The sequence below is a fragment of the Varanus komodoensis genome, unplaced genomic scaffold (genome assembly GCF_004798865.1).
Source record: "Varanus komodoensis strain SLA01 unplaced genomic scaffold, ASM479886v1 scaffold27, whole genome shotgun sequence".
Taxonomy (NCBI): domain Eukaryota; kingdom Metazoa; phylum Chordata; class Lepidosauria; order Squamata; family Varanidae; genus Varanus; species Varanus komodoensis.
Genome location: NW_025335701.1, coordinates 9,028,765 through 9,050,770, shown reverse-complemented (window position 1 = coordinate 9,050,770; position 22,006 = coordinate 9,028,765). Strand labels below are relative to the sequence as shown.

Sequence of the window (22,006 nt, the reverse complement as noted above, 5' to 3'; positions counted from 1 at the left end):
CATACAGGAGTGAAAATAAACCCCTCGCGCTCTTTTGCTTGTGAGAGGCAGCACACATGTTGTGCCCGCCTGTCCCCCACGTTGGAGGCGTGTCAACCGGAGGCAAGCACAAACCAACCTGGATGCACAAGAGCTGCTTGTGCAAGGCAGCCCCGTGCAGCACGGTTGGGCTCTTACAGGATTGTGAGGTCAGGCCTGAAGGACACAATCACGGAGAATTCTGGCCGCCCCATCCCTGAGGCTGGCATACTCCCTGCCGACCTGCACTGAAATTAAACGGACACGTACAGGAAATGGTCGTATAGGAAGCAGCCTCTCAGCCCCTCTCACTCAGGGCAGGAGTCAGCTCTGTGGGGTGTTGGGCAACAGTTCTTCCTGCCCCACCTGGAGATGTCGGGGATTGAGCAGGGGACCTTCTCCTGCAAAGCCAGTCCGCTGCCGTGCAGCCACGGCCTCTGCCAGAAGGACTGGCCCTCCTCAGCCCTCCAGAGGGTGGCACTGCAGCTCCCCCCGAGAAAGTCCCAGAGCCGTGCTCCCCCGAGCTCCCCCTCCATTGCACCCCGGGACCATTCAAGAGCAACTGGCCCAAGCCCTCCCTGACCCAACACTGGTTTCGGTCCAGTTCAGAAACCCACAGGTTTGCTCTGCTCCTCACACACCGGTCCCTTTGCTTTTCTTTTCCTTTACCCTCCCTCCTTGGGAAACAGGAGGGAAGCATCAGCGAGTCTGGGGAAGCCCAAGCTTAAAATCATTTATACTCTTCTGGAGTGGGTATGCAGATGGACAGCACCATGGACCGAAGCCCTTCCTGCGGGGGATGATAATGCGCTGCAACATTTTGCTGCAGGCCCCATTTGTTTCAGTGGTCCTGTCCAACCTGGCATTCTTCAGATGTGCTGGGGCCACAACACAAATATAACCCAGAAATATTTCAAGGTTCAAATATAACCCAGCTGACGTGGGCATTGGCTGACATGAAGTGAATTGTACCCTCAAACATCTGGTTGGTTAAACATCTGTTTAACAAAATTCTGTTGAAGCAGTCTGTGCATCAGTACCAGGCCCCAGTATCTGGGCTGCACCTCCACTCCTCCCTAGTCCCAGAAGCAGCAACTTTCCGCACTTTGCCCCCTCCACATCTTGATTCTTTCCTCCCACAACTCGGACTCGTTCGCAGTTCCTTCCACAGCCTCTGGTCGCCTCGGGCCGGGAGTCGTCACTGGCTAGGATTTTCCCCCCACACCTTCTGTTTAATTGAATTTCCATGCATATCTCCATAGCTGCTTTTCCTCCAAGGCCTTTTCTCCTCTCCTTCTCCATTCATCCATGCATCATTCAGATGTTTCTAGTGAGCACCAGCTGCAGACATTAAGAGTTCTTGGGCATCTTCTACATTTAGAAAGTACCGAGCAATCGAACAACACCAGCGGTTGCTTGGTGAAGCCTGAAGAGGGATGGCTAAGAGGGCTTTTGTCACCCTTGGTAGCAAGAAGGTTCCTTTGGCCAGATTCATTCCGTGCACCAAAATACAGAGACCCGCCACCCGCTTTGGAATAATATGAAACTACCACAGACCAGAGGAACAGACAGCGCAATTTGCGGAAGCCTTCTGGGTGGGTCACCAGGCATCATCAACTTTGCAGAGGTGAGCAGGTGGCCGTGCCTTCAGTGTTGACAAGAGCCTTCTCCGTGTCAGCTCAGCCAAAGGGCCAGCTGTCCAGGCAAGGCCAGTGAGACTGCTGAAAGTACTCTGCCTGGATCTAAGCCACAGTGCCAGGACTGGATGTTGTGGCCAAAGCCAGATGATCCCTTGCAGGGGAGCAGGTGAAGAGACGTTGTCCAGAGGTCTGGGCTGAGCTGCCATCAATATGCAGGTGACACAGCGCTACCCCTCTTTTTCATCAAGCCTGTTTCAAACCAGCACCTGAATTCAGTCATGGACTGGATGAGAGCCAATAAACTGAGACTCGGTCCAGACGAGACAGAGGTGCTCTTGATGGGTGGGCTGCCATTATTCAACCTGTCCTGGATAGGGTCACCCCCCCCCCCGAAGGACAAGGTCTGCCGTTTGGGGTGCTCCTGGACCCAGAACTGTTGCTGGAGGCAGGGGGGTCACTGGCTTGGAGCACTTTTTATCAGCTCAACCTGGTTTACCAGCTGGGACCCAATCTGGATGAGCGGAGCTGGGCCACAGTTACCCACGCTCTGATAACCCCTTGGGTGAACTACTGCAACGCGTTTCTGTGTGGGGCGGGCTTGGAAAACCCCAAAAGAGCACCAAATTTGCCATCTCTTGGGTGCCAAGTTGAGACAGCTCTCTTTAAAGGTCTCCCTGGGCACACAAGGAACGGATGGGTCTACCCAGGTGTCTTTTGATTTTTTCTGACTAGATCTTTTATTTGCCTGTTGAAGTATTTTAATAGCTATTTCAATTAATTTTGATTGGTTTAAATGCTGTTTTATGCATTATATTTTATTGTTTTTATATCCTGTTGTGATCTACCCAGAGCGTTTTGGCTGTGGGTGGGTTAGGAATGGAAATAATAACGATAAGACAAAGGTCAGGGTTGAGGCCCAAATGCTAAATCACAAAATGTATATATGTACGAATTCTCATGCTACATTTCTACACTGCCTTTCCTCCAAGAAGCCCAGCATGACACAGCCAATCCTTTCTGCTCCCTATTTATCCTCACAACAACCCTCTGAGGTAGGATAGGCTGAGAGTCAGAGCATGGCCCGAAGGCACTACACGAGCTTCCCAACTGAGCAGGGACCCATCAAAACACTGATTTCACAGGACGCAAACACTGATACTCAAGGAAGCGCAAGCACACGCAAGCAAAATGCTCTCTCACAAAAGGATGTGGGACACATGGAGCACAGCAAAGGTGCCCTTCCTCATTCCCCACCCTCCAAAATTGAAGAAAAGGAAGCAAAAATAAAATTGGGAGGGGCACGGAGCCCACTGGGCACTGAGCGGAAAGTGCCTTGTGGGTGCGGCAAGAGGGGGCTGCACAGGGGCTCCCAGGCCCGGCCAGCCAGCCCAGCCTTTCCTGTCATTTCGCCCACAGGAGGGCCAGCTTGGATTCTCCAGCTCAGCACCAAAACGGCCGGGGCAGCCGTGTGTTGCACTCCTGAGCCAGCAACGGAAGCCCCCTGGTCAGCTCGTGGGGCCAACCCGTCTCCTGCAGTGATCACTGGAAGTGACAGCTTCATGCTGGCTGCCTTCGGGGGGTCAATTTGGCGGTCGAACCATGAAGAGCAGTCTAGAGCTGGGATCCCTTCCGAGCCTTCCGAGGGGACTGTCTCTCCCTTGGGGACATTCCAGATTACGCAGAGAAACCCAACTTCCGTTTCAGCCTTCACGGAATAACCTCTATGCAACCCTGCGCATGTTCCGAAAGGAAAAAGCCCTCCAGTTCAGCATTCCCAAGAGGTGCTTTGTGCACGCTGGTCTGACGCATCGGGACCGAACCAAGTTGGCACGGATCATTGGCAAGGGAAACTGCTGGGAAAAGGCTCTTTTCACATGTCTGGTTGAGGAGCAGGGGCTTGGAGTGACACGTGAATATTCAGTCCCTCAGATAGGCGGTGAAAGGAACCAGGCAAGAGCTGAACTGATGAGTCCTGCCTGGACTGAAAGGAAGACCCTGATACTTCTACTTGTAGGGGTGTGGCTGACTTTTCCACCCTCAACCCCATGCCAAATGACTCTGGAGGGTCAGGAGATTTTCCAGACAGTCCAAGGTAGTCCCTGAACCATGGGGTGCATAAATCCTCAAGCCACACACTGGATCCCCCCAGCTGGGGCATGACAGTGACCCCTTGTATCCTTAGGGTGGCCTAGGAGGCCACCTAAAGATCATCCAACCTGATACTTAGGACTGCGTTCCCTCCCAAAATAAACCAAAGCAGTTTTCACTCACCAACTGAGGTTTCTCTGGACTCTCAGGAGAACTTGCACTTTGAGGAAAAAGGCAGAACTTTTCTTAAAAAGTAAGAAAATGTATAAAATATCAGCCATGGTGCAAAAATGGGGAAGGGAAATGCATGGCAGCCTGGTGAACGCCTCTCCCCTGAATGGTTCACGTTGCAAGAGAGATTCTCTTCTGAGCTTCTAACAGCTCCAACATTTTTTGTTTTGTTTTTTGGTAAATGAAATTCTATTCTGTAATTTCCGAAAGTGATTTCTCAGCATAGATCTAATTTGTTTTAGAACATAAGCAAATCTCAAAAGACTTGTCACTTGTACAGAGGCCAGGAAGAAATAATTAGAATGAAACAAAATAACCATAGAAAAAGAAAGGAGGAGAAACCCAGCTGTTTGCCAAATGCTCTGCACTCCCTCACCAGGAGGAGGTGGACTTGGACACACAGTAGCTTCACTGGGCTAGGCTACGAATTTGCCTTTCCCACCTTTTTCTTCCTGCCTGAGCCATCACTCCTGATTGCCACCAAAATAGGAAGCCTGACCCCCTTCGCTGTGCGTTTGCAATTGCTGCAGGACTTTGGGGAGCTGTTTCCCAACTGAGAAGTTGTAGGAGAGGCTCTCCGTTGTGCAGAGGAATGCAACTGGCTCTCACAGTCTACTTTTCTGGAAAAAGGATCTCATGCAACATGCTGGGAAGAGAATGGGGAAAGGTCTCCACCTCATGTGGGTGAACCGACCTAGTCTTATGGAAGCACAGAAACAGAGCAAGTCAGAGGGGCTTCCCAGGTCATCTAGTCTGACCCCCAGCTCCAGCCAGTTGCACCCATGACATGCCTAGAGTGTTTACCAGAGTTTATCAGAGTTTTAGAATCAAGGAAAGAAGAGATTTTTTTCCCCTTTTGAAATCATTCTTTATTTGCGTCTTGTGACCTGATCTGAAATGCAGGTTTAAAGTCTTATCAATAAATAATAAACATCTCAAATCAAGTAGGTCAAATACACTGGATTATTAATGCTTTATGTTGCTTGAAATGGACTTGCACTATGTGATAGGATTATATATTTTTTAAATCAGACCTTGACTGAGAATCTGATGTTCAGGTATTAGCAGGTAACAATGCTATGATGGTTCCATGCGAAGGTCACCCTATTTCGGCATTTTGTGCTTATGTGTAAAGACCAAGGACAGGTGAAGAGATGATGTCCTAGCTTGCAGGTGAGAAATTTGCTCCACCCATTTTTAAAAATAGATTTACCCAATCCCTGCCTCCTGGAACTGAGTACGGAAAGGATGCAACTTGCAATCTGAAATATTTCTGGGCTTGTGATGCATCTTGCAAAAGAAAAAAAATGTGTTTGACAATACACACATTGTTGAAAGACGCACAAAACAAACATGCTTTAGTCAGTAACATGCTCATTCATGTGCCCGTTTGGAGAGCCGGTGTGGCGCAGCGGTGAAAAGCACGAACTGGGACTCAGGCGATCCGGGGTTGAGTCCCCACTCGGCCATGGGACAACTGGGTGGCTTTGGGACAGTCGCAGACTCTCAGCCCAGCCTACCTCACAGGGTTGTTGTTGTGAGGATAAGATGGAGAGCAGGAAGAAGAGAATTATGTAACCTGCTTTGAATCTGTTATAAGAAAAAATAGGATATAAATCTAAAAATAAATAAACACACATCTATGCCTAGATCTTTTGCCTGTAAAAACAATAACCTGCACAAAACCCAGTTTTCACAGCTGTTTGCTGCTTTGCGTTCCATCTCCCTGCCCTGTGGAAGTACACATCTATGCTACCAATTCCAATCAGTTTTAATCCAGATATAATAGAAGAAGGTGGCTGAGACAGGAAAAGGAGGGCTTTGTTTCATTTTTTTTAAAGACACAATCTAATTTTCTCATTTATGGTTACGAGTGGAGAAGGAGGGATAGATAAGCAGGGAAGACGTATGCCTGAAGTTTGTAAAATCACAACTTGTATATCACTGTGTGGAGTGTAGGGAGTAATAGCCACTCGGCAATGCAAACATTCAGTCATTTTGCAGATATTTATATGCAGAAGATTAAATATAATCAAGATCAAGGACTTCTCAAGGCAAAATTATCAACAGAACCTATGGAGTTTGATGCTACCCAATGGCAGCGAGCGTTAACGAAAAAAGAAGAGAATTAGATGACTACATGGAGGATATTTATATTGCTAACTACTGGCTATGACCCTTCTAATGGAAAGATTTCAGGACCATAATTAGGGATGGAAACACAGGACATTCTACAGCTATCACAACTTGTTTATTAATATCCTGATAGCTTCTGGTTGGCCATGGCTAAGCACCGAGCACCAAGCCAGGATTCAGCATGGTGATTCTTACAACCAGTGAAAATTGGGGCAACGGGGCCTCCATCGCCAGTGCTCTGAAACCCACTTCCACCGCAAGAAACAATGGCAAGACAGCTAGAGCTCCAGTGGAGAATGAAAGGACGCCCAAACTGTCCAGCTCATCCCTGCATCCATTTGTTCTTGCATCTAATCAGTCATATTTGATAAATATCAATGGAAGTGCTAACATGCCACCTGGGTAACTAAGGAAATGCCTTTTCCTGTTCTATCTTGCTGGGCTGCAAAAGAAACTCGGCACTCAGGAGGGACTCGGCTGTCTTTGCCCAAGCTTGGGAGGGTGTGGAGGCCTGTTTCCCCCCTCACTTCCACGCACGGTTCCCTTCTCCACCTCTGTGACTTGTTCCTCTCAGGAAATGCTTTGCCAGCTTGAAGTGCTGGGAGTAAGTTTCAAAAGCAAGAGTGAAATCTTGGTTCAATGCAGCTCAATTACAGCAGAATCAGATGGGTGGGCAGGTCAAGGTGGGGAAGGAGGAGAGAAAATGGCACTTCTGAGCAGAACCAAAAAGAACCGCATCGTCAAGGTCCCGTGATGCAATGGAGGTGCCCATCTTTCCTGGACAGAAGCTGGGATGAAGGGGTTTGGAGTCCAACACATTCAGAAGCCGCTGGGCAGAGGAAGTCTGCTTTAGAACATGCCTCAAATCTCTCCCTGCAAAACTGAGTCTCCATGCCAGATACAAGGGCAGAAGAGTGGGGGTTACCCTGCAAAAAAACTGCTGTGGACATGGCACCCTGGAGGCAGAAAGGCCCTGCTTGCAATGAAGACCAGGAGAGATTGCCATTGCATTTAACCAAGCCAAAGACACACCTTTTCCACGTCGCGTCTATTAAAGACCAAGCCCTTTGCATGCTGCTGACAGGTGGCTTGCCTGGAGCAACCTGATGTGGCTTTCCCCAGACCGATGCTATCTAGATTTAAGAAAGATGCAGGTAAATGAGAAAGGCTCCAGTGGAGGGCAACAAAAATGACCCAGGGTTTGGAGACACTGGCCTGTGAGGGGAGACTGAGAGAACCGGGCATGTTCAGCCTTGAGAAGAGAAGGCTGAGGGGGGACATGAAGTCCCTCTAGAAGTCCCTCAAAGGCTGTCACAAAGCGGGAGGTCAGGATCTCTTCTGGCTGAGGCCAGAGTGCAGGACACTCTGCAACTACCCAGATTCAGGCTGGACATCAGGAAAAGCTTCCTCACTGTCACAGCAATGCAGCAGTGGAATCAGCTGCCTGGAGAGGCGGTGGGCTCTCCCACTCTGGAGACATTCAAGAAGAAACTGGGCAGCCATCTGAGTGGGATGGTGGAACTTGGTGTCCTGCACCATCAGGGGGTTGGACTCGATGGCCTTCATGGCCCCTTCCAACTCTGCTCTTCTGTGTTTGGGTGGTAACTCAGCATGTCCTGACACAGCTAGAGGTTGCCCGGATGGATAAACCTGGCCGAAGGAGTCTGAACTGCAGAGGTAAGGGTGGAATTTGAGGGTTGAAGATACACCGCGAGGGATGCACAAGCGTGGTTGCCAGGAGCAGTGGAGCACACCAGTGTGGTGGTCTGCAAAGGAAGCATCTAGCATACCCTGAAGGCCACCTTCAGGAGGGCCGGGGAAACCAAGCGGGGCTGTTTCAAAATGGGGCCAAGCCGTGCCTGAAGCTACAGCACTGGCATCATGGATTGGGAGTAGGTGGTGGTGCGTCCTGATTTGCACAGAGCAGTCCTCTGTCTGCAGCTGTCTGGTCCACATCTGGATTAAGGGAAGCAAACCAACCACAAGAGCAGAGCAAGGGCCCTGAAGTTGCTATCAAGGGGCTTATGTGGTGGCAGCCTGAAGAAGCCCACAGAGGTCATCAGGTCACAGTCCTCCAGATTGTTGTACAGTGACACGTACTGGCTTTCTTCAGGTTGCAGCCAGACTTCTAGTGGAGCAACTGCATTGGCATAGATGGCCTTCCCCACCTCCGGGTTTGTACCAAAGCCCTTCCAGCCCCTGGAGAACTCTGTACGGAGAGCCACCAGGCCAGGCCCTGCTGAATGGGTAAGCCATGGTGCATGTAGGGGGGTGGGGATCCCCCAGCAAAATGGGCAGAAGGGCATCCTGGAAGCAGGCCCCTTCCTCTAGAGGACCGTCCCTTCCCGTCTGCCCAAGACAGAAGCCAAATCCTACCCCAAGTGCCTCCGCTGGAACTGATGCGGCTCCCTCCACTTAAGCAAACGTATGCAATTCTGTGCCATGTTCTGCCACTTTGGGGCCTGGTGTAACATCCCTGCAAGGGAGACTGGCGTTCTTGCTACAGTAACACGGGGGGCCTGTTTCAGCATGTGGCTTCCTTCCCTGGAAAGCTCCCAAAAAACAACAAAAACACCATTCAGAAAACTGCTTTCAGCAGCCGGCCACCTCCGATCACTGCATAAAAACAAGATTGCAAACATTGCAAGGAACAGGCGAACTGAATGGGCCCACTGCTAGTACTGCCAACAACAACAATATTGATAATATTTCATTGTTGTTACGGTAACTGCTACTGGGGAGGGCAGAGACACCAATATCAGGGGAGCTCTTTATGCACTGTAACTATCCATGGTGCTGAACTCCACTCCAAAATAGGTTCATCACCATGGATGGCTCCTATAAAGGTCAGAATCAAAGCTGCAGTGGATCAGAAACACCCTCGGCATAGCAATTGCCAGTCTCCTCGCTGAGATTGGCTGTGCTTGCACCCAGAATTTATTTACTTAATTTACTGATTTTATGCTTTTGTAGATCATGCCAATAGACACATGGCTCTCTGGACGGTTTACACAATTAAAACCATCCGTAAAACATAAAACAACAGAACCCATCCAATAATAAAACACCAACAGCAATAAAATATCCATTCCAACAGGAGAAGCCCCCACCATGTTGATTAAAACATTAAAATTCATCCGTTTGGTCACTAATGGCACTAACACATCAAGCTGGGCATTAACAGGGCACTCCTGGGCATGAGAGGGTGGGCCAGAAGTCAGGTCTTTGGCACAGCATGGCAGATAAAAGTGTAGCCATGATTGTGCCAATTCCCATGAGCTTTCCAGGCTATGAAAAGTTCGTGTGTTAGCAGGGCGAGCCATGCCACATGCAACCTCTCTGATACGAGGAGCTGCAAACAGACTGCTGTTCTACCTTTGTAAGGATTTGCCAGGATTTACAGATGAGCAAACACTGAAGTCCAGAGATAACCAAGCTGTGCCATCCGTCTGTGAATCCACGGCACAGTGGACTGGGAATGAACCAGACTGGCAGCTCTGGTCCCCTGGCCAGTATCCCAGCATCCGTTGCAACAGAGGCCCTCTTTTCACTCTGTTCTCTCTCCCTTGGATCAGAACCTCTTTGCATTCACTGTGCAACTGGGGATGGCGGATGATTGCTATTTATTATTTTATTCAGACCTTTTTATTCAAACAGTATTTTAATAATCTTTAATACTGTATTTTTCATTCTACAAGACGCACCTTTCCCCCCTCAAAAGTAAGGGGAAATGTCTGTGCATCTTATAGAGCGAATGTGTGTGTGCCTGACGCCCGGGACGCTGCCGGCCGCCTGCACCACGTGGCACCACCTGGCCAGCACGCGCTCGGCATGCGCTGCTTCACCCCCCCCCACCGGCGCAGGTGAGAGCTGTGCCGCTCAGGGTGAGGCTTGCGGAGGAGGAGCCGCGGGCTTTAACCCACCGGCCCCATGGAAAGACGGACTGCTCACCCCCACCGCCCGGGAAGACCTGCCACCGCCACGCCGCCCGGAAGACCACTGCCAGCACACTGCCGGCCTGGCTGCACCACACCTGGCCGGCATGTGCTCGGCGCACCCTGCTACACCCCCCTCCTCCGGCGCAGGTGAGAGCTGTTAATCACAGGTCAGTGTGTGTTTTCAAATGGAAACCCGTCTTTTAATGAAGCCCATGGGAAAGTGATGGGGAATGTGCCTGTGATTATCAGGAAGCTTTCCATGGATCCCTCCTCTAAAAACTAGATGCGTCTTATGGTCAGGTGCGTCTTATAGAGTGAAAAATATGGCATTTATAGTTTTAATTGTGCAGCCAGTGTGTTTCCAAGTTTTAATTGTAATTGTATTTGTTTTATTTATTTGGTGATGTGAGCTGTCCTGAGGCTATGTAGCAATGGGGACGGCATATAAAAACTTTAAATAAATAAATAAATAATAAATAAATAAATAAATAAATAAATAAATAAAATTATTATTGATTGTATTTCTATACTGGCCAATAGCCAAAGCTAGGAAGGATACAACGATTCTGAACTACAATACAGTATGAAATAGGAATAACAGTAAAGCCTTCATAGCATTTCTCTCCTGGTTTAAAACCAACTTAAATAAAATAAAATAAAATGCCATTGTGAGTATTTCTGGAGAAAGAGATCAAAGAAACCTAAGAATAATATTATTAACAACACTTGATTTATGAGCATTTCCACACAGGGAAAAGTGTGTCTCGAAGCACATTTCTCTTTAGAACAAAAATGCTGAACTGCTGCCAGCTTAAGGGGCAAATTCGGTCTTGGAAGGGCTGTATAGGTAGGCAAAAAGCATCAGGCCAAAGAAGAAACAAAATAACAGCCTATTTTATCTGAAATATTCTGACATTTGATCAGTTTTCCAGTTTGAAATCCCATTCATCCCAAAGTTTGAAATTATATTTTTAAAAAGTTTGTATAAACATTTATGTCTTGGGTACATGCTTCTTGTTACACACAAATTTTGTACGCAACACATACGTGTCTTTTTGCAAAGAATTTCCCCAGCACAACAGATTTTGGAACACTATGTTCATGAACGTATGCATTTTATGTCCCATTTCCCCTAATATATACATTCTTATACACACTCTCTTTCTTTCCACTGGAAAATTCTGTTCAAAATTCGGAGACATACAAAACTGAGCTCTGAATTGTGTACCAGTTTGAAAGTACAGTGGTCCCTCGGCTCACGAACGCCTCAGTTCACAACCAAATCGGGTTGTGGACAAAAATTTCATAAAAATTTTGACTCAGATCATGAACTCCGCATTGGGTGTTGACTGCGATCATGGCCATTTCCCCACCCCCCGAGTGGGGAGATGGCCGTGATCGTGCAGAGGGTGGGGGGAGATGGCCAAGATTGCGCCCATCTTTCCTGCAGGAGCAAACCGCAATCTTGGCCGTCTCCCCGCAAGCACAATCACGCCCGTCTCCCGCCGCCAGGGCGCTCGCGTTTGCGCCCATCTCTCCCCCCTCCCAGCACGCTGGGATGACAGGCATGTGCAGAGATGACGGGCGTGATCGCAGTCGTGCTGGGGGGCGGGGGGACATGGCTGCGCTTGTGCTGGAGGTTGGGGGGGGAGATGGCCACAATCTTTGTTGTTCTTTGTCACTTTGCTTCACATTTTTCTGATTTAAAAAAATGGTTACAGAATGGATTAACCTTATTTACATTGAACCTTATGGGGAAATTTAACTTGGCTCACGACCAAATCCTGGAATGGATTAAGTTCGTGTGCCAAGGTGCCACTGTATGAATTTAGGTAAGTTTGTGTCAGAATCCAAATCAAGCCATTCTCCTTTCTGTGATCCCTGAAGATTTATCAGCAAATTATCTCTAAAGACCAGCCACTAACACACTTTTCAATGCACACCATTCTTTTTCTCCACAAAAGACACCATCAGCTATTTTTTCTCCCCACACAAGCAGGTCCCTTAGCCTGATTGCCCAATTAATCAAACTTGAGCTTCACGGTTTCCCTCTGCCCTTTTGGAAACACAGAAGCCTAAACCCCGGCAGGAGAGTAGAAGGCCCTTCTCATCCTTCCTGCTCCTTTGAGGTATGTTTCAAGTAAATTAAAGGGAAGATGAGAGAATGGAATGAAGAACCTCATTTGGCCAAATGCAAGACGCCTCCAGGCGCCCCCCCCCCCGCTCTCTCTCTCTCTCGCTGGAAAATAAATGGTTCACAGGCCACGTTTGCAGGCTGCTTCCTCATTCTGCCTGCAAGGGGCTTTCGGCGCTGGCTGCCCACGGTCATGTAAGGTCATGAGAAAGAAAAGAAAGAAGAAAGACCCTTAAAAGGAGACTGGGAAGCAGCTGCATGCAGAGCGGGCACTTCAGCATCATCTCTCTGATTGACAGCCGCACTTCGGGGAGGGGGCCGGGGGGTCCTTCTCTCCAAATATTGCACTTTGGCACCCATGGCTTTCTCCTCCTTAGCCAGTTGCCCCTCCCCCCACCAACTGAACAAAAATCGATTCGACAGCAACACTTCCTACTGCCCAAACCCTTCACCACCATGTGCCAACACCACACCCTTGTGGTGCGGGTGTCCAAGGATAGGCTGGACATGCACATGGTGGGCACGTCATGAGCGGAGCCAGCTGGAGCCGGGGGTCAGACTAGATGGCCCGGGAGGCCCCTTCTGACTCGCTCAGTTTCTATGTTTCTATGTTATGCATGACTTTCATAGCAGACTGCCAGACACAACTTTGTCTGGTCCTCTGTACAAAGCTCATAAATTCTTCAAAATCCATGTTCCAGCTTTAGCAGCATTTCACCCTGCTAGTATTAATAGCACCAGGTCTGCCCAAGCAGAGCAGGATTCTCCCACCGACAAAACCCTGATGCAGAAAACTTCTGTGCGGAAGTGCTTGGCGTGCTTCTGTCTGCAATCTTGCAGATAACACCTTGGATCTATTTTCGGTTCCTGTGAATGGCCTGGGAGGAATGCTCTTTCTGACCCAAACAGAGCAAGCTGCAAAGCTGTGTCAACTTAAGAGTTGGCGTTGTTGCTGGAAACGGTCTATTTTATGCAGGGATCTTGAACCCCTTTCAGTCCGGGGGGGTTGGGGGAGGGTGCAACGAAAATAAAAGGACACATCCAAATAGCAACAACAACAGCAAAAGGAAAATCCAGCTTCAGATATTAGCTCTTGCTTCCAGTAACAAAGCCATGGGAGAGGCATTTTGACATTTCAGAAGCAGGGGGAAGAACATGATAAGGCTCAGACCAGTGGAGGATGGGCATCTGGGAAAAGGAGGTGCAACTGGTAAGGGGCGTGCCTTTTGGGGAAACGGCAGAAGGCAAGGCTAGGAACCCAGGCTGAGTGGAGGCTCTGCAGCCATCTTTATCGGGCACGTGAAGCAAATTAACAACGCTGAAACCAAGGAGAGATAAATGACTTTGGTGATCTGAAAGCCACTGCAGTGTAGAGATGAGAGAGACCTTTCCCAACCTGATGACTCCAGACAAACTGGAAGTACAGAAATGCACTGCGTGCCCTATTTTAATTACGGTCAGAAGTGATACAATGCAGGCAGAGTTGACAACCTCCCCACCCGCTCTTTGGGGGAAGACGGAGTGCAAACCCCACAAAATCTTAAGCACCTGTTCCCCATCCCGACAGCTGGGATTCAAAACATCAAGAGAATACATAACTACACTGAAGGCAATCCTTATGCCAGGGATATGCAACCCGGTGCCCTCCAGATGTTTCAGACAATGATTTTCACTCCCCAACCATTTCTGTGCTGGCAGGGGCTGGTGGGAATTGCAGTCAAAAACATCAGGTCGCGTATGACTTACAAAAATCCCAGGAAACTCTGTCAAATGTGTTAATCTTTTCCAGTTCTGCAGCCCAGTTTCTGCTAATCGGAATTTTCCTTACATAACAGCAGTAAGTATAGATACAATCTGCACATCGCTACTTACAGATCTATATGGGATCATCTCACTGGGATCGACAACAGGATTACCAGAGGCTCTCACTCCTCTTTACTTGGGAAGTGCTTTACAACACCAGCGCACCAACCTTCCCGGATGGAGGCAAACACAAGTGTCTTCCGGCATCCTAGACGCAGGCGCTGCACAGCTGTTACAGGTGAGTGCCAGACCTTTTCTTCAATGCCACAAGCCCTCCCCTGCCACAGCAGGTTATGGCTCCGAGCCGCAAAATGCTCAGCCCCAGACCTGTAGCCTGAAGTGCCTGACCCTGCCTAATCTTGGAAGCTAAGCAGGGTCAGGCCTGGGAAGAAGCGGGATGGGTGACTCGAGGGTATGATTCTGTGATCATTGCTGTCAACTGCCTAGAGAGCTTTGGCTATGGGCAGTATAAAAATGTAATAATAATAATAATAATCGGTGCCCAAAGATGGGCCCAGAGTGCGTGTGAACAGATGCTTCACATGCAAAGCTGCACCAGCCGCTCCTGCACCCATCTCCCTTGCTGGATTTATTTGGATGTACACCATATTTAGGATATTATTATTATTACAAGAACAAATGTGTTCAAGGTGAGCTAGAAATCAACATTAGCTCTCTGCTTTCTTGCATTTTCTTTAAATAATATTCTCACTTGGGTTCCCCAAAACTGGAGCAGTTTTGCTGCAAAACTAAGATGAGCAGACATGTTATATGTTGTGCAAAATGCATCTGCAGCAGAACCCCTTTCCTCTACATAGATTTCTGAGATTCGATTATCTACTGAAATGATTGCCCGCCATAGTTACAGGGAAGTCTTGGGCATGTTTACTCCAAAGGAGGTCCCCTGAGTTCAAAGGGACTTACTCCGAGGGAATCACAGACCGATTCATCTTAAAAATTGGGAAGAAGCTTCCCGGTAGGACAGTGCCCCCCAGCAGGGGAAGTTCTACAAGATTTTGCATTTCAGATTGGCTTAGTAAAATAAAGAGTGAAGGCCCCGGGATCCTAAGGGGTAGGTCTCCCTGGGAGGGCAGACCAGCACAAGCCTGGACTGCCAGTTGGCGTTTCCTGCAGACTTTGTGGCCCTCAAGCCGAATATATCAGGGTTTGTCTGGAGAAAGGGGTGTGGGGAAGGGAGAGAAAGGCTGTGCAGGATCCAGAACATTTTAAATTTTTAGGAAGTCAGGGAAAGAAGGTAAGGTTCTGCAAAGGATGCCATGACCCACTTCTGAGTATATTAAACAGCAAGAAGCCCCAGGTGTAAGCAGTGTTCCAACACTGGGCCGTGGTCAAGGCCTACATGGCGTGGGACCAAGCGGAGCGGTGGACGTTCTTCTGCAGTCCAAGGAGGTCTCGCTGGGTGCTGTGCGACCGACGGATACCTCTGGCAGTACCCAAGAAGGGAGGCACCTGTCCGATGGGCTGCCTTGAAGAGGCCTCCACCTGAAGACCCATCCACCCCTTTCCCAGGCCTTTCCTGATGGATTTCACCGCCCAGCTTGTTTAACGGTGGTATTGATTTTTAACCGTTTTGATGTCTTCATCAATAGAGTATTGCAAAAGATGTTCTTTGTAAACAAATGTTAAAATATGGCAAGCAGGTTCTTTTTCGCACCTTGTGCCATATCACTTAGATCCACAATAAACAGAGTTTAATCTTCCCTTACCATGTTTTAGAGGGAGAAAGAGAGAGCAAGAGAGTGTGTGTATCTTTAGTGCGCGTGACTTTGGACGTGCAAATTCAGCCCCGGATTCCCCCACCTAGCACCCCCCCCCATTATTTGTGCAGCAACTGATCACTGGCTGCACTAGCTAGGGATGATGGGAACTGAGGTCCTGAACATCTGAAGGGGACCAGAGGCAATATCCCAAGAGTTCCATCTAGCTTAATTCAATGAAACTTTGATTTTTGAATGGTTTTTTGACTATGCCTCTAGGCATAATCTACACATGGATATTTATTTGGGGTATCTTTGTTTAATTCCATGCATTATTTTAATAATGAAACTATGTTTTGTTATATAATCATTCTTAGCCAGGGTGGTGCAGTGGTTAAGAGTGTGGGACTCAGGAGATCTGGGTTCAAGTCCCTGCTCAGCCATGGAGCCAACTGGGTGACTTTGGGCCTGTCACAGACTCTCAGCCCAGCCTACCTTATAGGGTTGTTGTTGTGGGGATAAGATGGAAAGGAGGAGGAGGAGGAGGATGCAAGAGGCTTTGAGTTCTTTAAAAAGGAAAAAGGTGGGATATAAATCTAATAAATCAACAATGTATATATAACCAGTGTTATGGATCTTTCTAAATCTTATTAAAAAGTGTAATGTTTTAGTTTATATTGTTCTTTTTCTTCTCTAATGGTGTGGTTTGGCTTCATTTGTGCATTGCATAATAAAAAAGAAATTAAAGGAGAAGGGCTCGCTCATCTCAATGGCTCTGCTCTAAGCAGGATTAAATCGCAGCCCGGCTGAGCCAGGCTGGACAAGCCAATTGGCACTGGCAGTCGCTCAGGTTGCATGAAACAATCATGGGATGGGCCAGCTGGGGCTGGTAATGCATGGGGGGCAGAAGACATGGGAAGGAACCAAGGCTGGGGCCATGCCGCAACAGTGCAACCAACTGGGGCTGAGAGAGAGTGATCAGGAGGCTCAGAAGTGGGACCCACGGCTCTGAGTGCAGAAGGCCTCACGATCAGCACTGGGCTTCTTTAAAAACAGGTCTCAGACTCCACGAGCGCGCGAAACACCCCTCTGCCTGAAAAGCAGAGCCCTGGCTGGGTCAATTAATGAATGGATTTGCTAAAGGGCCGTGTGATTTCACAATGCCTGGGATACCCCCCTAGAGCGCTCCAGTGGGTCTTCTAAGCTGGGTGCCCTCCAGATGTGCTGAACCAACAACAACCACAAGAGATGCCTGCCAGAACATCTGGAGGGCTCCAGGTTGCAGAACAGGGACCTGCAGTCCCATGTCCTCGTTAGCACAGCCGCTGGGGACTTCCCTGTTTTACAGCTTTCCAACAGCACTTCACATTGCGAGTGCTCCATCCCAACATTAATCACACGTGAGGCAGAAAACTGGGCTCAGACCTGGATCTCAATCAATCAATCAATCAATCAATCTCTGGTCAGACCTGAATTCTCCCACTGACATCTCCCAGAGCCCATCAATAAATGGAAACACAAGCAGTCTGCCTTACAGGGTTGTTATGAAGATACCCAGGGCTCTCTGAAAACCCCCAGCGGTTTCACTATTGTTTAGCAAGTGATGCCAAGTCATACAGTGCAATCCAACTTAAAACATGCTGTGAATTCAGTGGGTCTGAGTCCCAAGCAAGTGCCAACTTCCCACTTCGGAAATGTTACCCTGGAGAACTCTTTCAAATGACAGCAGAGACATGTAAAAATGAGCTGTGCTGTTAGATATAATTGCACCACCAATACTGTGTTTAAAAGCACCATTATCCTCTCAGTAAGGATGTAGAAAAAGACTTCCAGAATGAGCCTTCTTGCCCTGGGCAGGAATTTGTGCTGCTTCCAGCCCAAACTCTCTAGTCAAATACAGTTCAGCTTTTACGTATATATTCTCTTATCCATGGCCGAACCTTTCCCACTCTTGCCGAAGCAGGTTGCTGGCAACCCAGTGCTTCCGAGGACAAGCCGAGCCCCACACCCGCCTGACAACAGCCCAGACCCGACGAAGACCTCCTGGGAGCCAATGGGCTCTGTCGGCGCTGTCCACTGCTTGCGCTGCCTGAAATCTTTGCCTAGCACCCTGCAGCAAAGATGGAATATGCCTGAGCAAACAGCAGGACGGCAGCCCGAAGTGTGCAGAAGTGCGAGAGAGAGAGAGAGGGGGGGGGGAGCAGTGCTCAAGTGTGCCAGTGTGCGACGAACGTCCCCCTCGCCCTGCATCTGGCACGCATCTCCTCCTTAGCAACATGCCAGCACCACAGGGGTGGGGAGGGCTCTTCAGCAATTAGCAACAGCAAACCCGGCTGGCCTTTTGCAAACAAGAACACAATTTGGATGCTCGGCTCGCATCGAGGCACTTGCTCTACCATGATGGCGACTTCCCCCAGCCAAATACGATGCAAAATTCAGAGCCGAGGCCCCCTCACCACTCCTCGCCTTCTTGCTCTGAAATTTCAACACCACAAACACCTCACAACGCACTCGCTACAGCGCACGGCTAATGTGCTCCTTGCCACAGCCCTTTCCTCCAGGGTGCTCTCCAACCCAGTGGAAACCAGAGGCGGCTGCATGTCGGTTCGCCAGAAGAGTCTCCGTGTTTGAGTGTGTGCGTGTGGGTTCCAAGAGCGTGCAAAATAGTCACGGAACACCTGTGCTTTATCAGCTGCCTGATACATCAATTCACACATGCACAAACTCACACACCTCTTGGGACTGTAAATCAACAACACAGGTTGTTATCAGAGGTGTCTGGTGCAGCAGAGAGAGGGAGATGGTTCAGAATCAGATAAACATGGCAAGCTGTGCCCATCAGGAATTGGCTCTGCCCGGGCATTGCGTGTAAACGAGAAGTGGAATCAGCGGGGGGGGGGGGAGCAGTGCCCCCCTCTGTTTGTTTGCTGCTGATTTATCTCCTCCAATATCCCAGCTTAATTTGCTGTCGCAGCCAAATTCGGCCATAATTAATTAAAGAGAGAGTGAGAAGGGCTCAAATCAAGAGAAGGAGGGTGGGGTAGAAAAGGATGATGGAGCTTTGCTTTAAATCTGAGCAAGACGTGCATCCATACCAGAGGGGAAACCATAATAAGTCTATGTCAGGCCATCCAATGTTGGAAATAAATGGGTGGGGGACAGAGGCGAAGGGAGCCAGATGGAACACAGGTACAGGCTAGAAGATGAAATCCTGGCAGCAGGCGTCATTGACACTGGGATGTTTAATGGCCATCTCTGACTGCATCCCTGGGAAGAGTCTCGCCTTCAAGACCCCCACCTCTCTCTCCTCCACCCTCTTTTCTTAGGAAGTGGGAGGGGGAGGAAGGAAGAGGAGCCGAGAAATTGTACTTCAGCACCAAAGCTGTGAACAGCAAACACCTGGAGCGTATTTGCTTCACACACACAAAGAGAGGAGTAGGGGCTGGGTATTCAGCCCCTCCCTGCCCTTTTCGCTTGCCCATCTGCCTGCCCAGCCTTCCCAGTCACTGCCCAGAATACCGGACCACACCAACTGGGTCCTTCCAAGACAGCACAGAAGGAAGATGCTCTGGGAAGATCTTCCCACTTCAAACATGGCGGACGCTCATTCATACAACAGAGGATCTGCTCAGCTTCCCCTCCCTGAATGCTCCCCCCACCACTCCAAACAAGAAACTGCCAGGGTAACCAGGAGGAAGGCGCTTGGATTCTGCCCCCTCCGGTTCGAAAACAAGCAGACCAAAAATGGGAAGCAGCAGCCTGGACAAATCACTGGGGAAATATGGAAAATGCCACACCACCGACTGCACAAGATTGCTGAGATGGTGCGAAAAATCCTCAAAAGGGACTTACTTCATTTGCTTCACAATGGTGCTTTTCCCGGATTCCCCGGCCCCTGTTGGGACACAAAAAAGAAAAAAAAAGGAATATAATAAAATAAAACCCCAATAAAGGCAAGATCTGAAGAGTGCGAGAATATAAGGAGATAAAAAGAGATTACATAGAAAGGAACAGCTGTGCTTAATGGTTGAATCCACATGGAGGGGTGAGGTTAGAGGCGATCATGTTTGTGCAAAGAAGGGGGTTTTTTTTGGTGGGGGGAGATAGAGATGGTGCTTGTTTTTTTCCATGAAGAAAACTGGGAGGGGCGTTAGGACCATACCTGTTTGGGGGGGGGGGAGGACAGGCAGCTGGAAAGGGGCAGTGGTGAAAAAGGTTTATATTTGGGGAAACGCATTTTTTGATGCCAAAGAGGAAATGAGGATTGCTAGACCGCTGCCCAAGAGGAAGGGAGGGAGGCGAGCAGGTAGCCAAGGGGAGGGATAGAGCGTAATTGTGCAGTACAGCAAAAGGTGGGGCTGAAAATGGAGGAGTGGTGGCACACACGCCTCGCTGGTGGAAGGCTGGAGTTTCATTTAATTTCATTTGGGAGGGGCTAATTTGTACCCCTGAGTTGGCAACGCAGAGAAGGAGGGTGGAAATAGCTTAAATCGGAGAACCGAGGAGAAATGGGGCGGGGGGGGCATGATCGTGGCACACGAGCGTGGAAAGCAGAGCTGCAAATATAGAAACCGAGCGGGCGGGGGCGGGGGTAGGATCACACCCGAGAGCAGCGGGATCGGAGAGAGAGGGGCGAGTGCGCGTTGCAATCGTACCTGGGCGCGCGCGCCGGTGATGCGGGCAGGGGACAAGAAAAGGATGCAGCCGGCTTACCTAGCAGGAGTAATTTCACATCTTTGGCCGCGCTGATGCCGTCTTCTTTAAGGTTCTTCTCGATCGCTTTGCTCCTCTCCAAGGCGGCCCGCTCCTCCGCGCTCAGGGTACATCCCATGGTGGCCCCCCGAAATGTGTTGTCCTGGGCTGGTGGACGCTGCTTGGGGTCCCCCCACCCTTGCTCAGGCGCTCCAAGGGGGGTAACGGGAGGGGGGATGCACAGAGCCGCCAAGAGGAAAGGCGAGCAAGCGAGGCGGGGGGGCGGATGCGGATCCTCGCCTAGGTGAAAAACCAAGCCGAAGCCGCCGGCAGGGGGGGTTGGATTTGGCTCTGGGGGTGTCTCTGCCCCCCCAAGCGCGCGCGCTTTCGCCGCTTGTCTCCCTCCTCCTCCTTCCCGGCTCTGCGTCGCACTTCAGCCCAGCAAATCAATGCGTCCAAATGAAATCCCAGGCTGAGCGGGGCTGCTGGTGCCGGCGCGGGGGGCGGGGGTGCCGAAAGATGGGCAGGGAGCGTCGCGGCAGAAGCCCGGAGCTTCGGAGCGGGAGCTGGCCGCCCTCCCTCTCTTCTCCCCTCTCGCCGGGGCTGCGGGCAGGTCTCTTCTGGCGGCAGGAGCAGCCGCTGCTGCAGGCGCGCTGGCGACGCGCGGAGCCTCTTCCTTCCTCCCGCCCGCCTCTCGCTCCCGCCTCTCTCCCCCGAACCGGGCTGCCGTCGGAATGTCTTCCTGCCCCTGCCCCAGCGCTCCGCGTGTGCGCGTGTGCGTGTGAGTGCGTGCGTGCGTGTGCGGTGCGGTGCGGGCGAGTGCGCTTTCCTCCCCTAGCGCGGGGGTCTCTAATGGGCGGCGGCGGCGGCGGCGGCGGGCGAGCGCATCGTTCGGCCGATCCTAATGGAGAGAAATGCAGAACCGGGGCGGGCGGGGAGAGCGGGGGGCGGGCGGGAGGCGGGGAGGGCCAGTGCGCAGCGCCAGCCGGCCGCGGAGGAGGAGGGAGGGAGGCAGGCAGGCAGGCAGGCAGGCAAGCGGGCGGGCGGGCAGGCGCGGCGAGTGCGCCCCCGCGCTGCGCTCGCGGACTTCCACCGGGCGAGAGGCGAGGCCAGCTGGGCCGATGACGTCGGCCGCGCCGCCCGCGCATGCGCCCGCGCGCCCGGGGGGACGAGCCCCGGGGGCCGCCCGGAGGGTTGCCGCTTCCACGCGCGGCCCGGGCTGCGCGAGCGGGGAGGGCAGCTCGGACGGCGCCAGGGCGGAGGTGCACGGCGCGCCCCTCCAGCGCCTCCCGCTCCCGGCCTTCCAGCTGCTGCTCCATTCCGAATACGTTAGGATAGGAACCGTGCGTGTGCGGGGACCGTTTTTGCGCATCCGCAGTTTAAGCACGCGTGGGGTTTTCGACATGTAGCATGTCCTTTCCAGCACGCGCATCTTTTGGAGCATGTTGCTTGTTGAGGTTGCTTCAATCGGCGCAACATCGCAGCGGCAGGAATAAAAGGGTGGCTTTTCTCCTCCATTGCCTGCCCCTCTCTGGGTGTTCCTTTGGGGAACTCCCTGGAACGCAGTTTCTGGGTTTCTGGCCCCCGGGTCCAGACCTAACCGCATCT

At 50.6% G+C, this 22,006-nt stretch overlaps 1 protein-coding gene across 1 annotated transcript in view; it reads right to left on the bottom strand.

The window, feature by feature from the left end:
* Positions 1–20,982, bottom strand: part of LOC123025310 (guanine nucleotide-binding protein G(o) subunit alpha) — a 162,445-nt gene extending 141,463 nt beyond the window's left edge. Inside the window, exons 1-2 of the mRNA XM_044433898.1 lie at positions 20,420–20,982; positions 19,559–19,601 (exon numbers count right to left, since the gene is read on the bottom strand). Of these exons, the coding sequence (XP_044289833.1) occupies positions 19,559–19,601; positions 20,420–20,537 (161 nt within the window). The 5' untranslated portion in view covers positions 20,538–20,982. The remainder of the gene's footprint in view (positions 1–19,558; positions 19,602–20,419) is intronic.
* Positions 20,983–22,006: the final 1,024 nt, after the last annotated feature.